Source organism: Schistocerca piceifrons, chromosome 4, assembly GCF_021461385.2.
Source record: "Schistocerca piceifrons isolate TAMUIC-IGC-003096 chromosome 4, iqSchPice1.1, whole genome shotgun sequence".
NCBI classification, from domain to species: Eukaryota; Metazoa; Arthropoda; class Insecta; order Orthoptera; family Acrididae; genus Schistocerca; species Schistocerca piceifrons.
Window position 1 is genome coordinate 621,172,366 of NC_060141.1, and position 16,578 is coordinate 621,188,943.

The 16,578-nt window shown below is 42.4% G+C and overlaps 1 protein-coding gene across 1 annotated transcript in view; it reads left to right on the top strand.

Moving 5' to 3' along the window:
• Positions 1–16,578, top strand: part of LOC124796070 — a 131,859-nt gene that overhangs the window by 104,599 nt on the left and 10,682 nt on the right. Inside the window, exon 7 of the mRNA XM_047260156.1 lies at positions 9,857–9,971. Within this exon, the coding sequence (XP_047116112.1) occupies positions 9,857–9,971 (115 nt within the window). The remainder of the gene's footprint in view (positions 1–9,856; positions 9,972–16,578) is intronic.

Below are 16,578 nucleotides of genomic sequence, written 5' to 3' on the forward strand. Positions count from 1 at the left end.
TTAAACATGTTTAACAATTTTTTTCACGACTCTATCGGTATCCGTACTGATGGGTCCCAATACAAGGACTGGTAAACCGGCAGGAGTGATATCACTAGTAAAAAGTGAAGCGCCAAACTGTAGTTCCAGCAATTGTATCCTGCAGAGACAAACTTTCGTGATAAAGAAGATGCCAGTAAATCTAAAACTGGTTCTGGTCAAAGCAGTAAAAATAAACCACGCAGTTTTTGGGCCAAATGTTTTCAGTATTGTATGGAGGTTATGGGAGCAGACATAAAGCACTATTGATCCGTGTTGTGATTATACAGTTACCTCAGTGTAAGACCTCAACAAGCTTATTCGTACTAGGAGCTGAATTACAAAATTTTGTGATTGATATTTTTTTACATTAAAAGATAGTTTGAGCGATGCGATGTGACATGATTGTTCAGACTAGTTTTTTGGTAGATAGATTCAGAAAATAATTGTGAATTAAATCTGTCTTAAATCTGTGACGTGAAAATAAAATAACTAATTTCCCTTCATTACGATTTATAGTGCAAATTATTCATGGAACATGAAACTAACTAATTCTTTACAAGGAAAACAGACAGCAGATTTCAGTACTAATAACAAAATAATCGCCTAAAAAACTAGATTTTTTTATTGTTTGCGTTAGCAAGAGGGAATTAGGAAGTTTAACACCGAATGTGTTAGTTGGCGAGACAGATTACGTAATCAAACATTTGAAGAATTGGTCCGGTGTCTCCATGATATGCGCGCATCATGAAATGAATTCATGGGCTCAGAATCATTTTCTACCAAATTTTCGGAAGCCAGAAAACACGTCAAACGCAACCGATAAATCTCTATTTTTTTAGAAATGATATCAGATTCAAGCATGGAACCACTGTTCGAAACAACATCACTTCATGATTTTTGCACAGGATTCATGATCAATATTCACAACTTGCCACACATGCTGACTGTTCTACCGTTCCCAAAAAACTTGTGTAAAAGGGGATTCTGTCTTCAACTCTCTTCCGTCAGTACCGGTGTTAAACAGCTGGTCAAAAATGAACAAAAAAACTTCATACCTCTCATTTAGTGGAAACAATTTTTCAATTTACACAGAAGTCTATACAGTGCTATTTTTTGTATTGCACTAATGTGTATCGTTTTGTGTAATGTTGCAGAAGTCAGTAGTGTACAGTGTACCTAATTTTGCATGATTTTCATTCAATAATTATAATTAAAAACTGGACATAAAACAAAGTTTTTCTTTTCGTAGGGTTTCGCAAAATATTTAGTGTTTCGAAAGGGCTCCATTGCCAAAAGAATTTGAGAATGGCTGCTCCAGAGCAAGCAATAGTACAAAGCCAGTTTTCCATCACATTTCTACCAACAATACGAATAACCACTTTGAACACAAACGTAAATATCGTAAAAAATACAGGTAGTAGTTTGGATAAATACAAATGCAGTAAGCCACCACGGTGCGGATTATCCTCACATAATTCGGCGATTTTTGGAAAAATAAGAAAAAGCCTGTTCTAATAAGAACGAATGTTCTCCATCAGAATACGCTACTCCGCTTGTTACTCCTGATATACAGCCCAAGTACTTTGCGGGATCCAGTCACACTGTCAGACATCCCTGAAGTACTTTTCTATTCTTTCCCAATCCCTCTTCAAATACTGTATACAACATACTGACCACAGATAGGCAACAAGGTTCAGCTATTGTCATTTTCTGGAAATCCGTGAATGTGCTCGATGCAAACCATGATATTTGTAAGGCTTTGAACAACGTGAAGAAGTTAACAATATTCTTGGAGGTGTGATTCGTCTAATGCAACCAAATAAAAGGCTATTTGCATTGTGGCATATGCGTTTTACTTTTTAATTATTTGTGAAGCATCTTTAGTGACCTGTAAAACATGTTTGCTTATTGTATGTAGGCCTAATTACTGTGTTACGTAACAATTGCTGCAGATATGTTACTAAATTACATTTTTGTTTCTCTGTTATTCAATGAGAAGTTTAGTACCGATATTCGTTTCTACTTACGATTTGTGATCTTATTAGTCCATATGTCAAATTGAAGTTGTACTTTGTTGGGTGGTATACATCAGGATGTCCGAATTTCGGCATTTCCAAACACATTTTAGTGAACATTTCACTTTCGCTATTCTCTGCGTTTTGTTTTAGATTGTTTAATGTAAGTAGTGTTCCATATTGTCACTATGTGTACTTTTTGTGTTATGGTATCTCATTGTATTGTGTGTGTGTGTGTGTGTGTGTGTGTGTGTGTGTGTGTGTTTGTGTGTGTGTGTGTGTGTGTGTGTGTGTGTGTGTGTGTGTGCGTGACGCGCCCGCAGAATTTTTGTGGCCGTCGAGATCATCATCTGGCCTGATAACGTTCTACATCTGTGTGCGATCGTTTTAATGGCTAACATGATCAGTCCATGTTCCTTATGGTTCCTTATATTGATATGGCTATTTATTATTTTCGAATTAAATAATAATTTAATCTTCAAAACTAACATTCAGTGAAAAGTAAAAGTGCGGTGTTCAATTTAAAGATGTCCGATAAACGCCGAAAACCGAACATACTCGTGTAGACAGATCAAGTAAGTACAATTCCAGAAAGGCAGACATATGGTGGATAAAGGTAACAAATCGTATGTAGAAACAAACAGTAATTTAAACTTACGAAACCTGTGCTACCTAAAGTTCGCCCTCAACTAAAACAAGTGAATACCAAAAACCGTAATACAGCAACATGTCTGCAATAATTATTATAAAACGAAATTACTAGGTGTAGTATGTAAAACAAACGTGTATTACAGGCCACTGGAAATTAGCCACAATAAGAAGAAGTGGAACACGTATGGAACAATACAAGCTGCCTTCCTTTGAGCTGCTTTAAATGAACCACTTCTCCAAGAATATAGAAGCAACTACGGAACAATAAAAAATAGACAAAATGAAGATAATGGTAGATTTTTCACAGAATAAAATTATTTTATTCTCCACTGGAAGTGGCCTTGAAGATCACAGTAGCGGGGAATGTGACGCTACCGATCTTGTGAGGCAAATTTCTAGTTATGACCGCGTCTTGTGAGGCTAATTTCTAGTTATGACCGCGCAGGTGTCGAAAACACCCGCGAGTGATTAAACAGCGACGCCTATGAGGTGTGATTTGAACACACACACGTGCGGTTCTAGGCCCTACAGTCTGGAGCCACGTGACCGCTACGGTCGCAGGTTCGAATCCTACCTCGGGCATGGACGTGTGATGTCCTTAGGTCAGTTAGGTTTAAGTAGTTCTAAGTTCTAGGGGATTGATGACCACAGCAGTTAAGTCCCATAGTGCTCAGAGCCATTTTTTTTTGAACACACACACACACACACACACACACACACACACACACACACACACACACACAAGCACTGAAATACGTCGATCTGTTATTATATCATGCAGAGCAGAAATTCGTTTGACAGTACCTTTTTGTTTAACTCTATGTAAAACGAGAATCGTAGTCATCAAAAAAATGAGTGGGAAAAAAAGGAAAACAAATTGGATAATCATTTCCCGAAAGTGAAATGAACGAGTGTTGAAAAAGGGTAATTTGGTACATAATTTTTCAGTTTGCAATGAATAACATGTAAGTAATAGTGGGTTTACAAATACTGCATTTTGTGTGGTCTCTAAATAAAGTATGAGGGGCAGTAAATTGAAACCTGAACACCCGCACAATGGTAAGTAATCATCGCACACATTATAACATTTATGCCCCAGGCTGTGCGGAGGTTGTTACAGTGTTTCCCAACCAAATCGCTGAAGCATAGCCTTCGTCAGATTGGCAGTGTGGGGGTGGGTGTTACCGCGCCTGACAGCATTCCGACAGCAGAAGAGCAAACTGCAGAGTAAACAATGGAAACGTTCCACATCTTTCCCCTCCCAGGAAATCCAAAACTGTTTACAGAAGTTTCGGTAAGGTAATGATGACCTTCCTCGAATGCAGGGGCACTCTGCTCATCGAGTTCCTCTTTCGTGGCGTCATAATCAATGCACAGCATTATGAAGACAATTTGCAGAAACTGCGATGTACCGTAAGTCATAATGCCCAGGAATACCGTCGGTCGGAGTCATTCTGATGTACAATAACGCCCAACCCCACATTGCCAGTTGGATGAAGGTTACGCTTCAACGATTTGATTGGGAAACAGTGCAACATTCTCAGTACAGCCGAGATGTTTCACAACATGATTTTCACATCTTTGGCGACCTGAAGAAAGAGATGTATGGACGTCGGTTTCAGTCGGACGAGGAAATGCGAGAGAGGGTACGGTTGTGGATCTGCCAGATGCCCACCGCGTTCCACGAAACAGGAATTGATCGTGTCGTCTCCCAGTGGGATAAATGTCTTAATGCGTGTAGAGATTGCTTTTGAACTGAACAATTCTATGGTCCCGTTGTGCCAGGTGTTCGGTTTTCGTTTGACTGCCCATATGAATAACAGTGTCTTCTAAAACATGCATATTTTTGGATTATTCGTATATTTCGGGTATCATACAGCCTTGGGTTCATATTAGCCCGAATAAATGGCTCTGAGCACTATGGGACTTAACATTTTAGGTGATCAGTCCACTAGACTTAGAATTACTTAAACCTAACTATTCTAAGGACATCATACACATCCGCTCCCGAGGCAGGATTCGAACCTCCGACCGTAGCAGCAGCGTGGTTCCGGACTGAAGCGCCTAGAACCGCTCGGCCACAACTACCGGCTTAGCCCGAATAACTTAGACTTTATTGTACATATAAGGTACATTGAATAAGAAAGGAGCTGGAGGTTTTAAAATGAAAACCGATGAAAGGATCATAATGTCATTGTCTGCAGAGGAAGGTGTGGTCTCTCTATGATCGCTGAGGCCCCAACTCGCCGCAAGAAGTGATGAGAGAGTGAGCATGCGAACGCGTCGACCATCCAATATCTAGCACGGCGCGCCGCGGGATTTTTTTCATAAGGGCCTGAGAGAAGGGTCGGGGGCAAAGAGGGCAGGGGTTGTCTTCTGAGGCCTGGCCCAAATGTCCCGTTCCCTCCCTCACCGCTGCAAGGAAAGGAGAGGGGTTCGTTAGGATCTAGAGAGCGCGCCAGACGGCACGGACGTCGGAGGCTACTAGAGGTCTCTGCACCGTCGCACCGTAAGCCGTGGCGGCGGCCGCCTCCTGGCCCACGTAAATGTGAGGGCGCCACGGTGGAACACGTGGAGCTATTTTTTTCAAGAATACTGAAGAATTTTGCTGTGTCACTATAGCCTTAGTTTGTCCTGTTTGTTTTGGCGCACAGTCTGCGGAACTGTCATTTCATTGGAGTATAATTCACAGAACGTTTCCATTGTCTCAAAAGCAGTTTCCTTATCACTCTCAAATTACAGTTACTTGTTCAAAATTGCTCCATATATGTAGCTCACTGTGGTCATATTCCCTTCGTATCAATTGTTCATTTCTGTTCTTGAAGCCACTGTACAGCACTTCTTCATTTTCGGATACATTTCCAGTCGCTGTTTTAAATTCCCAACACTAGTATCTTAATGTCAGCCATACCCAATTTTAAAAAGCACTCTTTTCGAATAACAGTCTTCTTTTAGTTTACAACCACAGACTGCTACCATGTAAGGAATGTAAAGTAAATCCCTCCTTACACGGTGAACACAGACACGCATGAAACATACTATTACGACAGAAACGTGTATCTTCATTGTTGAGAGCCCTCTCGACACTGTCGTTACTATCAACAGAACTATACCTTATTCCAAACTACTCAAACACAATATCCTGGTACCTTTCCTTTCACCACAGTTTCAATGGATTTGTACATCTCATCGGGTATTACCTCTGCAGTGTTATAATTTTTATTGTTACCAATCGTTGTCTCTGATTAATCTCTCTAACTATACAATCATTTCAGTAAATCTTCGAATGCTTGTGCAGTTTTCTCTCTTTTGTTGTGCCATCCATCATATTAATTGTCGAAATGTAGTGTGTAGCCAACATATATTCATTTCCTACTCTTCATACTCGTTTTCAGTCTTTACTTTAATAATGTTTACACTGAATCTTCTCAGAGGTCCTAGAAAATATTTTCGAGTAGATTTTTAGTACAGAATGTCATATGATGTTGCTAACATTGTTGGATACTTTCATCTTCTAATCAATAGGCGACTTTACCCATTTGAGATTTCTTGTTGTTTTGCTCACTTCATACCTGTTTGCACCGTTAAATTTTGACCCCCTTCATCTATAAAGTGTTTCAAAAACAGAGGTTCTAAATTCAGGTATATACCTCACATATGTACAAAAAAAAGTTCATTATATCGTCTGCCTGGAAATGATTGGTTTCCGAGTTATGGCTTTCCAAACAGAGATAGTCATTGAAACAGTTTTATTCCACACATACCGAGGTGCTTTCAAAAAAAAAATGTTCAAAATTTCCAGTGCTGTTCTCCACCGATGTCTCATGGGCCTGCAACAATGATCCTAAATTCCTGAAGTATTGTGCAGTTCCTCACAACCAGCTGTGGTTCGATTCTGAAGGGATTACAGGTACCAGTGACAAATAAACATAAAAGTGGCCCCACAAATAGAAATGAATAGGTTTCAGATTGGATGAGCATGGAGGTCAAGCAGCGGGGCCATCTCCGACTGTCTATTGACCAGGAAACTTTTGATCAAAGTACCGTGAGCCGTATGACTGAAGCGTGCAGTGTAATCTGCTGTGGCAGTCCTGTACACGTTACAAATGATAAGCATATAACTGTTGCTTTTGCAACTGTCTCCAGATAGTCGTATGAGGAACATTCACTTGCGAAGCTAACCTGTGTGTGCTGATAAGAGGTGTGTAGAAGAAACCTGGAATGTCCTCCTCTGCATTTGGAGTTGTAGAACTTGTTCGTCCCCTCTCCAAGCCAGAAGGTGTAAATTTCCCAAGAGTGCACAGACGCCGATGGAGACGTTAAAATGTCTTATGATCTGGAATTCTTAGTTGTGTGTAACTTTCCGGTTATAGTCCGCACAGAATGTCGTGGCCGGTAGATGCACAGACTGCAGGATACGCGTGGGGAGAGTGGTAGGGGTGGGGGTTATGGGCAGGTGACCTGGAGAGGAAGTGCCGTTCTAAACTAACACCTATGCTCACATTTTCTGTAAATATTAAGTGGAGCACCTCCACGTCCAAACTTTCATAGTGACCATTCAAAAAGATCCATTGTCACCTCTGATATGGTTAGTATTTAACAAGAATTTCGCTGAAAATGCAGCAATTTATTTTGGCCTGGCTTGTTAATCATTTATAATTTCGAGAGAAGCATCATGAAGAGCAAATTTTTAGTAAATCCTACACGTTTCTCTGGTTGCCAAGTTAAAATCTGTTTCTTTTGCCAAAACACAGTGGAGTTTACACAGTCTCGCCTCACTAACGTGTTTTGCAAACACTGTTGTGAGGGAATTCTGAAACTGTGTTTTATTAAGTGAGAAACTGAGAAAAAGTAAGGTCAGTAGCCTGTGAAAAAGCACATCCTCAGTGCAAAAAAAAAAGTGTGAGGTCTTTACTTGTGTTGTTGCAAAGCCCATACCATTTTTCGTTTCACCAGATACATCGATGGCCCTTAAAAGTTACATTCTTCGAAAAAGTCTGTAGTAAGTGCTATAACACGATATATAACGAAGTTTTGCATAATAACGATATGGAAAAATACTCTCCTCTTTGTAGTCTATGATTTGCAAAAATTTCATTTCAGTATTTGAAACCGTTAGCGAAATTCGAGTTATGTTGGAAATATTTCACTCTGGCTTCATCGCTGGCACGCGCGATCGCAAATCTGTGTGCTACTTCAAATAAACTTTCTTGAGATTGCTGACAAATACCTCTTTCCAAGTCTAAAGAAAAATTCAGTATGTCAGCTAAATTTCGTATGCAACAACATATTATGTAATATGCACCAAACGCAAAATCATAGCGACCTCTATGTTTCATTGAAAACTTCTACGAATTTTGAGCAGTGTCTCACTTCCACAAAAATATCACAGTAACTATGATAATTAACGAAATGATGGGCACATCATCATGAATCTTACATATAAAGCTACAAGTTACGCAAAAATGAAATGTTTTTACCTAACAGTTTCTGGAAAATCGTTTGAGAAAGATTTCAGAGCGTGCGCCTCGATTCTGTCACCGCTCACTGGCCAAAATATGGAACGCACTTGTCGGCCTCACCTTCCGAATAAATGAATGAACTCGTTCAGCGCTTTGGACACTGCACATCGGCCACCGTATCCCGCGCGGGCAACCGGGCCAACGCATCACCGTCGTCCGCCATACAGTGCAAGAAGCTCATTACTACCAGCCAAACACAGTGCTCAGTGTACCATTTGCCTTGATTTTTATTGTCCAAGCAATATTTTCTGTCACGGCAAATATCTGCGAGGAGAAAAATGTTCTGGTGAATATCATTGCTTTGAAGACCACAACTCTGAAACCCAGCATTTCCGGAGACATTTTATAATGATCATTTTTGTGTCTTATGTATGGTTAATATGTTCCTTAAATTATGTGCACTGCCATACAACTACGCAAAATTGTTTATTTTAATTTGGTATGCCTCTATATTCCTAAATAGATCAACATGAACTACTTTTGACTTCTTCTCTCATGTATCTGTACCTTTCTTTTATCTACTATTTTTTTACTTTTTCCTATAAGACGGGCCACTTGAAATTCTGAAGTTATTTTGACGATATTTCGCGTAACATTTCTTTGTTTAATAAAATGATTGCCATTTATTTTTCAGTTCTGTCTGTTCTTCGCCATGTCTATTTTCTGTAAGGACACGTCACTCTTGGTAAATTCTGCTAACAAAGAACTGTCATATTTGGTGTTACGTCCAGTGTTAAATCCACATTACAATTCTGATGTGAGTTATGGTGTCCATTATCAGATTCTGTACCTATTCATAGAGGTGTTTCACCACCTCATAAAGTGAACACGTAGATGTAATGACTTGAATGTCGCCGGCTGTTGTGACCGAGCGGTTCTAGGTGCTTCAGTTCGGAACCGCGATGCTGCTACTGTCGCAGGTTCAAATCCTGCGTCGGGCATGGATGTGTGTGATGTCCTTAGATTAGTTAGGTTTAAGTAAAGTCTATGGGACTGATGACCTCAGATGTTAAGTCCCATAGTGCTTAGAGCCATTTGAACCATTTTGAACTTGAATGTGTTTCATAGAACATCATTCGTTTGTTTTTAAAATGGGCCTCCTGTTATGTGACAGATAAATGTTGGTCTATAACGGCTGTCAAATGGAAGTGGCAAACATTCCATTGTTTTTCTTCTTTGCTCAATTTGCTACGACCCTTTCTCACCACAAAGGTTATGCAGCTATGTGAGTAACACGAGATGACGGTAAACTAAATTCGTGTTTTTGATCGATTTACCATGCTGTGCAAACCTGGGAAGACGAATTATTATTGCTAAATCACGCCGAGGTGTCAATGGCATCCAGATATATTATGGCTGTTACTTTCTCGATGGCTGTTTGGTTAAAACTGAACAACAAACATAGAGTGAGTTCGCACGGGATTTAGGTGTAGTGAAGTCTCGATAGTATGTGTACATCCCTCGCTATCTTGGTAACTGTGTGGCTCGCTGTGCAGTACAGATTGTACTATAAGTGCTGTATTTCATCTTAGTGTAGGCGTTACAGTCAGATTCTCAGAACATTAACTAGTTTAAATTTATTGTTGGTATTTGAAAAATACGAACACTGATTCGCAAAACTTATACGCAAACCTCTTTCTCTTGCAGTATCTGACAAACGAGAGGGTCTACATCAACTCAATGATCGTATGCAGCATTCCGGCGGTGGTAGTCGGTTTGAGTAGCATCCTCGTGCGATTATTGGACTACAAGCGGGTTGTCAGTGAGTATAAAAGATGGTGCCATGTATTTACTCCTTACTTTTGTGTTGTGGCAAGCGTATTGGTTTGAGAGACGTAATACTTAATATAGTAAATTCCTTTAAATGCAAATAAACACAGTAATTTTAGCGAACAATGGAATTTGAAACTATTACACCTTGTAAAGGAGTGACATTAAATTTGTGTTTGTTATATTCTGTATTGCGGGAGTTCAAATGGCTCAAACTGCTCTGAGCACTAGGGGAATTAACATCTGAGGTCATCAGTCCCCTAGAACTTAGAACTACTTAAACCTAACTAACCTAAGGACATCACACACATCCATGCCCCACGCAGGATTCGAACCTGCGACATTAGCGGTCGCGTGGTTCCAGACTGAAGCGCCTAGAGCCGCTCGGCCAAACCGACCGGCTGTATTGAGGGAGTGAATATATATATATTTTTAAAATATGTACTGACAAATAAGCAGAGATGAAAAAAAGGCCGTTGACGATGGATATCGTTCAGAACTATCAAATAAGTCCAATGTCGCTTTGTTTCCAATTTATTATTATTATAGGCATACAGAGGTATGCTAACAGGCAGAACACGGCACTGCGGTCGGCAACGCCTATATAAAACAACACGCGTCTGGCGCAGTTGTAAAATCGGTTACTGCTTCTACAATGGCAGGTTAGAAAGATTTAAATGAGATTGAACGTGGTGTTATAGTCGGCAGCAATGAAGTGGAGATTTTCCCTTACGACCATTTCACGAGTGTACCGTGAATATTCCGAATCCGGTAAAACATCAAATCTCCGACATCGCAGCGACCGGAAATGATTCTTCAAGAACGGGATCAACAACGACTGTAGAGAATCGTTCAACGTGACAGACGTGCAACCCTTAAGCAAATTTCTGCAGATTTCAGTGCTGGGCCATTAACAAGTGTCAGCGTGCGAACCATTCAACAAAACATCATCGATATGGGCTTTCGGAGCCGAAGGCCCACTCGTGTACCCTTGATGACTTCACGACATAAAGCTTTACGCCTCGCCTGGGTCAGTCAACACAAACATTGGACTGTTGATGACTGGAAACATGTTGCCTGATCGGACGAGTCTCGTTCAAATTGTATCGAGCGGATGAACGTGTACAGGTATGGAGACAACCCCATGAATCCATGGACGTGCATATCAGCAGAGGACTGTTCAAACAGGTGGAGGCTCTATAATAGTGAGGGGAGTGTGCAGTTGGAGTGATATGGGACGCCTGATACATGTAGATATAACTCTGACAGGTGACACGTACGTAAGCATCCTGTCTGATCACCTGCATCCATTTACGTACAGTATGCATTCCGACGGACTTTGGCAATTCCAGCAGGACAATACGACACCCCACACGTCCAGAATTGCTACAGAATGGCTCCAGGAACACTCTTCTGAGTTTAAACACTTGCGCTGGCCACCAAACTCGTCAGACATTCATTGAGCATATCTGGGATGCCTTGCGACGTGCTGTTCAGAAGAGGTCTCCACCCCTTCGTACACTTACGGAGTTATGGACAGCCCTGCAGGATTCATGGTGTCAGTTCCCTCCAGCACTACTTCAGACATTACTCGAGTCCGTGCCACGTCATGTTGCAGCACTTCGGCGTGCTCACAGGCGCCGTACACGATATTAGGCAGGTGTTCGAGTTTCTTTGGCTCTTCAGTGTGTTATTGTTATCCATTGGAATTCTCAATATGTCCTCAACTGGAGTATATTCGTCGAATATCTTTCCAAGAGAGATAAGTAACACATCAAATTCCAGAAACACAAGAAGGAAATGGAGTGATAACTGATAATTTTATAGCACGTTACGAAATGCAGGTCTTAACTCTGACCGAGCGAGGTGGCGCAGTGGTTAGCACACTGGACTCACATTCGGGAGGACGACGGTTCAATCCCGCGTCCGGCCATCCTGATTTAGGTTTTCCGTGATTTCCCTAAATCGCTCCAGGCAAATGCCGGGATGGTTCCTTTGAAAGGGCACGGCCGACTTCCTTCCCAGTCCTTCCCTAATCCGATGAGACCGATGACCTCGTAGTTTGGTCTCTTCCCTCAAACAACCGAACCCCTCTTAACTCTGGCCCATTAATCATGCTGATGCTAGTACGGTAATGTGTTACCAATACTTGTGAAACTGTACACAGGCAAAATTTTTCCAGTTACAGTTGTCCCCTTTTTGCTAATATCTTTGTCAAAATGTACGGGCCTTATTTCCATTTCATCTTTAGTATTCCTTAAAATTTCATCTGTCATATATTAAAAAAATGGTTCAAATGGTTATGAGCACTATGGGACTTAAATGCTGACGTCATCAGTCCCCTAGAACTTAGAACTACTTAAACCTAACTAACCTAAGAACATCACACACATCCATGCCCAAGGCAGGATTCGAACCTGTGATGGTAGTGGTCGCGCGGTTCCAGACTGTAGCGCCAAGAACCGCTCTGCCACTCCGGCCGGCTGTCATATCAAAAAGAGCAAACATTGCGTAGAAATTTGAGTCGCATGGCTCGTAGAGGATACCAACAGATTTACTTTTTTCATTTTTTTTCTGCTCTCGCTTGGCCTAGCAAACGAATGAATAACCGTTTCCAAATATACACTCCTGGAAATGGAAAAAAGAACACATTGACACCGGTGTGTCAGACCCACCATACTTGCTCCGGACACTGCGAGAGGGCTGTACAAGCAATGATCACACGCACGGCACAGCGGACACACCAGGAACCGCGGTGTTGGCTGTCGAATGGCGCTAGCTGCGCAGCATTTGTGCACCGCCGCCGTCAGTGTCAGCCAGTTTGCCGTGGCATACGGAGCTCCATCGCAGTCATTAATACTGGTAGCATGCCGCGACAGCGTGGACGTGAACCGTATGTGCAGTTGACGGACTTTGAGCGAGGGCGTATAGTGGGCATGCGGGAGGCCGGGTGGACGTACCGCCGAATTGCTCAACACGTGGGGCGTGAGGTCTCCACAGTACATCGATGTTGTCGCCAGTGGTCGGCGGAAGGTGCACGTGCCCGTCGACCTGGGACCGGACCGCAGCGACGCACGGATGCACGCCAAGACCGTAGGATCCTACACAGTGCCGTAGGGGATCGCACCGCCACTTCCCAGCAAATTAGGGACACTGTTGCTCCTGGGGTATCGGCGAGGACCATTCGCAACCGTCTCCATGAAGCTGGGCTACGGTCCCGCACACCGTTAGGCCGTCTTCCGCTCACGCCCCAACATCGTGCAGCCCGCCTCCAGTGGTGTCGCGACAGGCGTGAATGGAGGGACGAATGGAGACGTTTCGTCTTCAGCGATGAGAGTCGCTTCTGCCTTGGTGCCAATGATGGTCGTATGCGTGTTTGGCGCCGTGCAGGTGAGCGCCACAATCAGGACTGCATACGACCGAGGCACACAGGGCCAACACCCGGCATCATGGTGTGGGGAGCGATCTCCTACACTGGCCGTACACCACTGGTGATCGTCGAGGGGACACTGAATAGTGCACGGTACATCCAAACCGTCATCGAACCCATCGTTCTACCATTCCTAGACCGGCAAGGGAACTTGCTGTTCCAACAGGACAATGCACGTCCGCATGTATCCCGTGCCACCCAACGTGCTCTAGAAGGTGTAAGTCAACTACCCTGGCCAGCAAGATCTCCGGATCTGTCCCCCATTGAGCATGTTTGGGACTGGATGAAGCGTCGTCTCACGCGGTCTGCACGTCCAGCACGAACCCTGGTCCAACTGAGCCGCCAGGTGGAAATGGCATGGCAAGCCGTTCCACAGGACTACATCCAGCATCTCTACGATCGTCTCCATGGGAGAATAGCAGCCTGCATTGCTGTGAAAGGTGGATATACACTGTACTAGTGCCGACATTGTGCATGCTCTGTTGCCTGTGTCTATGTGCCTGTGGTTCTGTCAGTGTGATCATGTGATGTATCTGACCCCAGGAATGTGTCAATAAAGTTTCCCCTTCCTGGGACAATGAATTCACGGTGTTCTTATTTCAATTTCCAGGAGTGTACTTTAAAAGGAAGTTGCAACCAGGCATAGCGCAGCTGCAGCATTTCAACGGTTCGCAGTGTTCGATATTCGTATATGTTTTCGAAATTCATTGATTTCTCAACTGGAGGTTCATTCTCTGTGGTCCCAGTTGTCTATATAGCAGTCAGTTTCTTGAACTTGATTAGTCTGATATTGCTCAGTTTTCATCACAAGTAAAGGAAAACTTTATTTCCTACCAAATAATGGGTTTGGCTATCATCGTGACGACTTTACGAGATCGTCTGTTCAGAAAGAGATTCTCTTCGTTGCTTCAAATCATTTACAGCAAACTCAATAATTTCAGTCACTGTGTAAGTTGTCTTTAGGACAAATCTGAGTTTGTGCGAGGAAAAGGAATGCAGCTTAACTACCCACACCTTGTTTGGGAATGGGGACAAATAATTTGGCCACAAACCAACAGAAATGAACTGTTCTGCGTACCCCGATATCTTCGTGTAGTGGCATCCGTTGCAGAAAGTGAAAAGCTGTAGCCCTGTATGACAAAATGTTCTTTGAGCTTCGCTCCACAGCTTTGAGAACACACATCGATATCTATCACCGAAAAGTTGCTATAAAACACAATTAATTTTGATTATTTCCTTGTCATCAAGCACTCTTGAAAATCTCAAAATGATCTATGCCGCAGGTACAGTATTGCAAAAAATCTGTGTGTGTAGTTGATACTGTGGAAGCAAGTGTGCCGGCTCTGCTGTACGCCATCATCAAGGCCCCAAAACACAGATGTAAATAAAAATTTCACCATGTAACGCCATCGAGTACCTCTCAATACGTAAATAGCATAAAGCACTGACGCTGTTGCTGCGGAGGCTATTTTGTCTTGCCGAACAGTTGCAGTTGGATGTGTTTGTCCACGTTTATGGCCTTCCTATGTCTCTCTGAAATTAAAGCAGCTTTCAGTGTTTCCCATCCACCATTACCACCAGTCTTACATTATTTACTTGGACAGTTCGCTATACAATAACAGGCCACCTCCGTTGACAAACGGTTATCGTTAGTGGCTGTATGGATGCAGAAATCCGGATTACCGGTGATCACTTAAGGTTTTTCTGTAGTTCAAAGATTTTCTACTGGTCTCTGGCGATGAGAAGTGATTCCCTGTCTCGAAACTGACTTATTTATGTGCCTCTGGTGCAATTTGTTACCAAAACCCGGCATCTATTGATATCGCCCACAATAAGAGACTTGGCCTGGTGCGGTCACATTCCACCGCTGGCTACACAGCTACCACTGTGCGGTGCAGTTTAGTCCTGCGCTCGGCTTTCCTGGCTTCGCAGTCCACTTGTGTTTTTGTTATTGTGACCCACGTGTTACCACATTGGCAGATACCGGCTCGCGGCTGTCAATGCAGTGCTCCAAGACCACTTCCGCACTACTTGTCGTTACTTTTTCTGTAGACGTATAGTTTTTACTAAAAGCTTCGGTAACTTCAGTATTGTGCAAAAATTTTCGAGTAAATCAATCAAGAACTTTTCGAGATGTTTGTTAACAAAGTTTCACATGGAACAACTAAATCCCTAGAAAAATACACATTGCACGAAAAAATGGTGATGAAAGTAGTATATTTACTCAGGGACCACCAATCTATGCTAAAATTGGCCACACCCTAGCCCTTGCCCCCCTTCTCCCTCCCGCATGGAGGGGAAAGGTCGACATTTTATTTTCAAATGGGAATCTTCCATTTTTGTTGCAGATTCGCATTCTACCCAAAAAAGGATTTACATGAAACATTTTTTATCCTGTTCCAGGTAAATGGTGCAGTAATAGAAAAAGTTTGATTTTTCTTGTGTTTGCAGCGAGGATCCGGTTCATTGGATTCTTCAATACATTTGAGATAAAAATGTAAACTTTTTTGTTCTAATTTGTTCTCCTTTTTGTTATAAATTTCAGTTTTGCAAATTTTGTTGTGCAGCAGTTATACTGCAAATTCAGTGATGCTATTCATCGTAACTGTTACTTTACTAGTTCTTTTTCTATGTTTCGCACTTCCTGTGGTAGTAAATTTTTTTACAAAACGATAAACAGCATTACAAGATCGTGGCCTATCAGCGAAACGTTCGGTATAAAGAGCAACGGCAGCTTCTAAATTTCTTGCACCCTCGCCATAAATTAGAATTATTTCGATTTTCTCCTCTATAAGTAAAAATCAGTTACCAAAAAAATACCAGAAAAAGGCTCTGGAATGTAGTGGTACCGAGTCATTTGGTGTTCTGAGGCGCTGTGGTGGGTCGGCGGGTCGTATGACGCGGTGGGGTGCTGATCAGTAGGGTGTGCTTGTGAGAGTCCACTCCATATACTGTGTGCGCGTCCATGGGAGGTTTCACTATTATTATCCTTACAGCGGTTGTAGACAGCATTCTGCCAGTAGCTGCGTAATGGCTGGTGCGAGAGTTACGACGGTTGGACGGAAGAACACAGCCAAATAAGTAATTACGATCGCGAGAAATGAGTTAACTCATCGTAATCAAACATCCCGATGGCGTGGCGACGTACCTTAATTAACCCTGAAGGGAA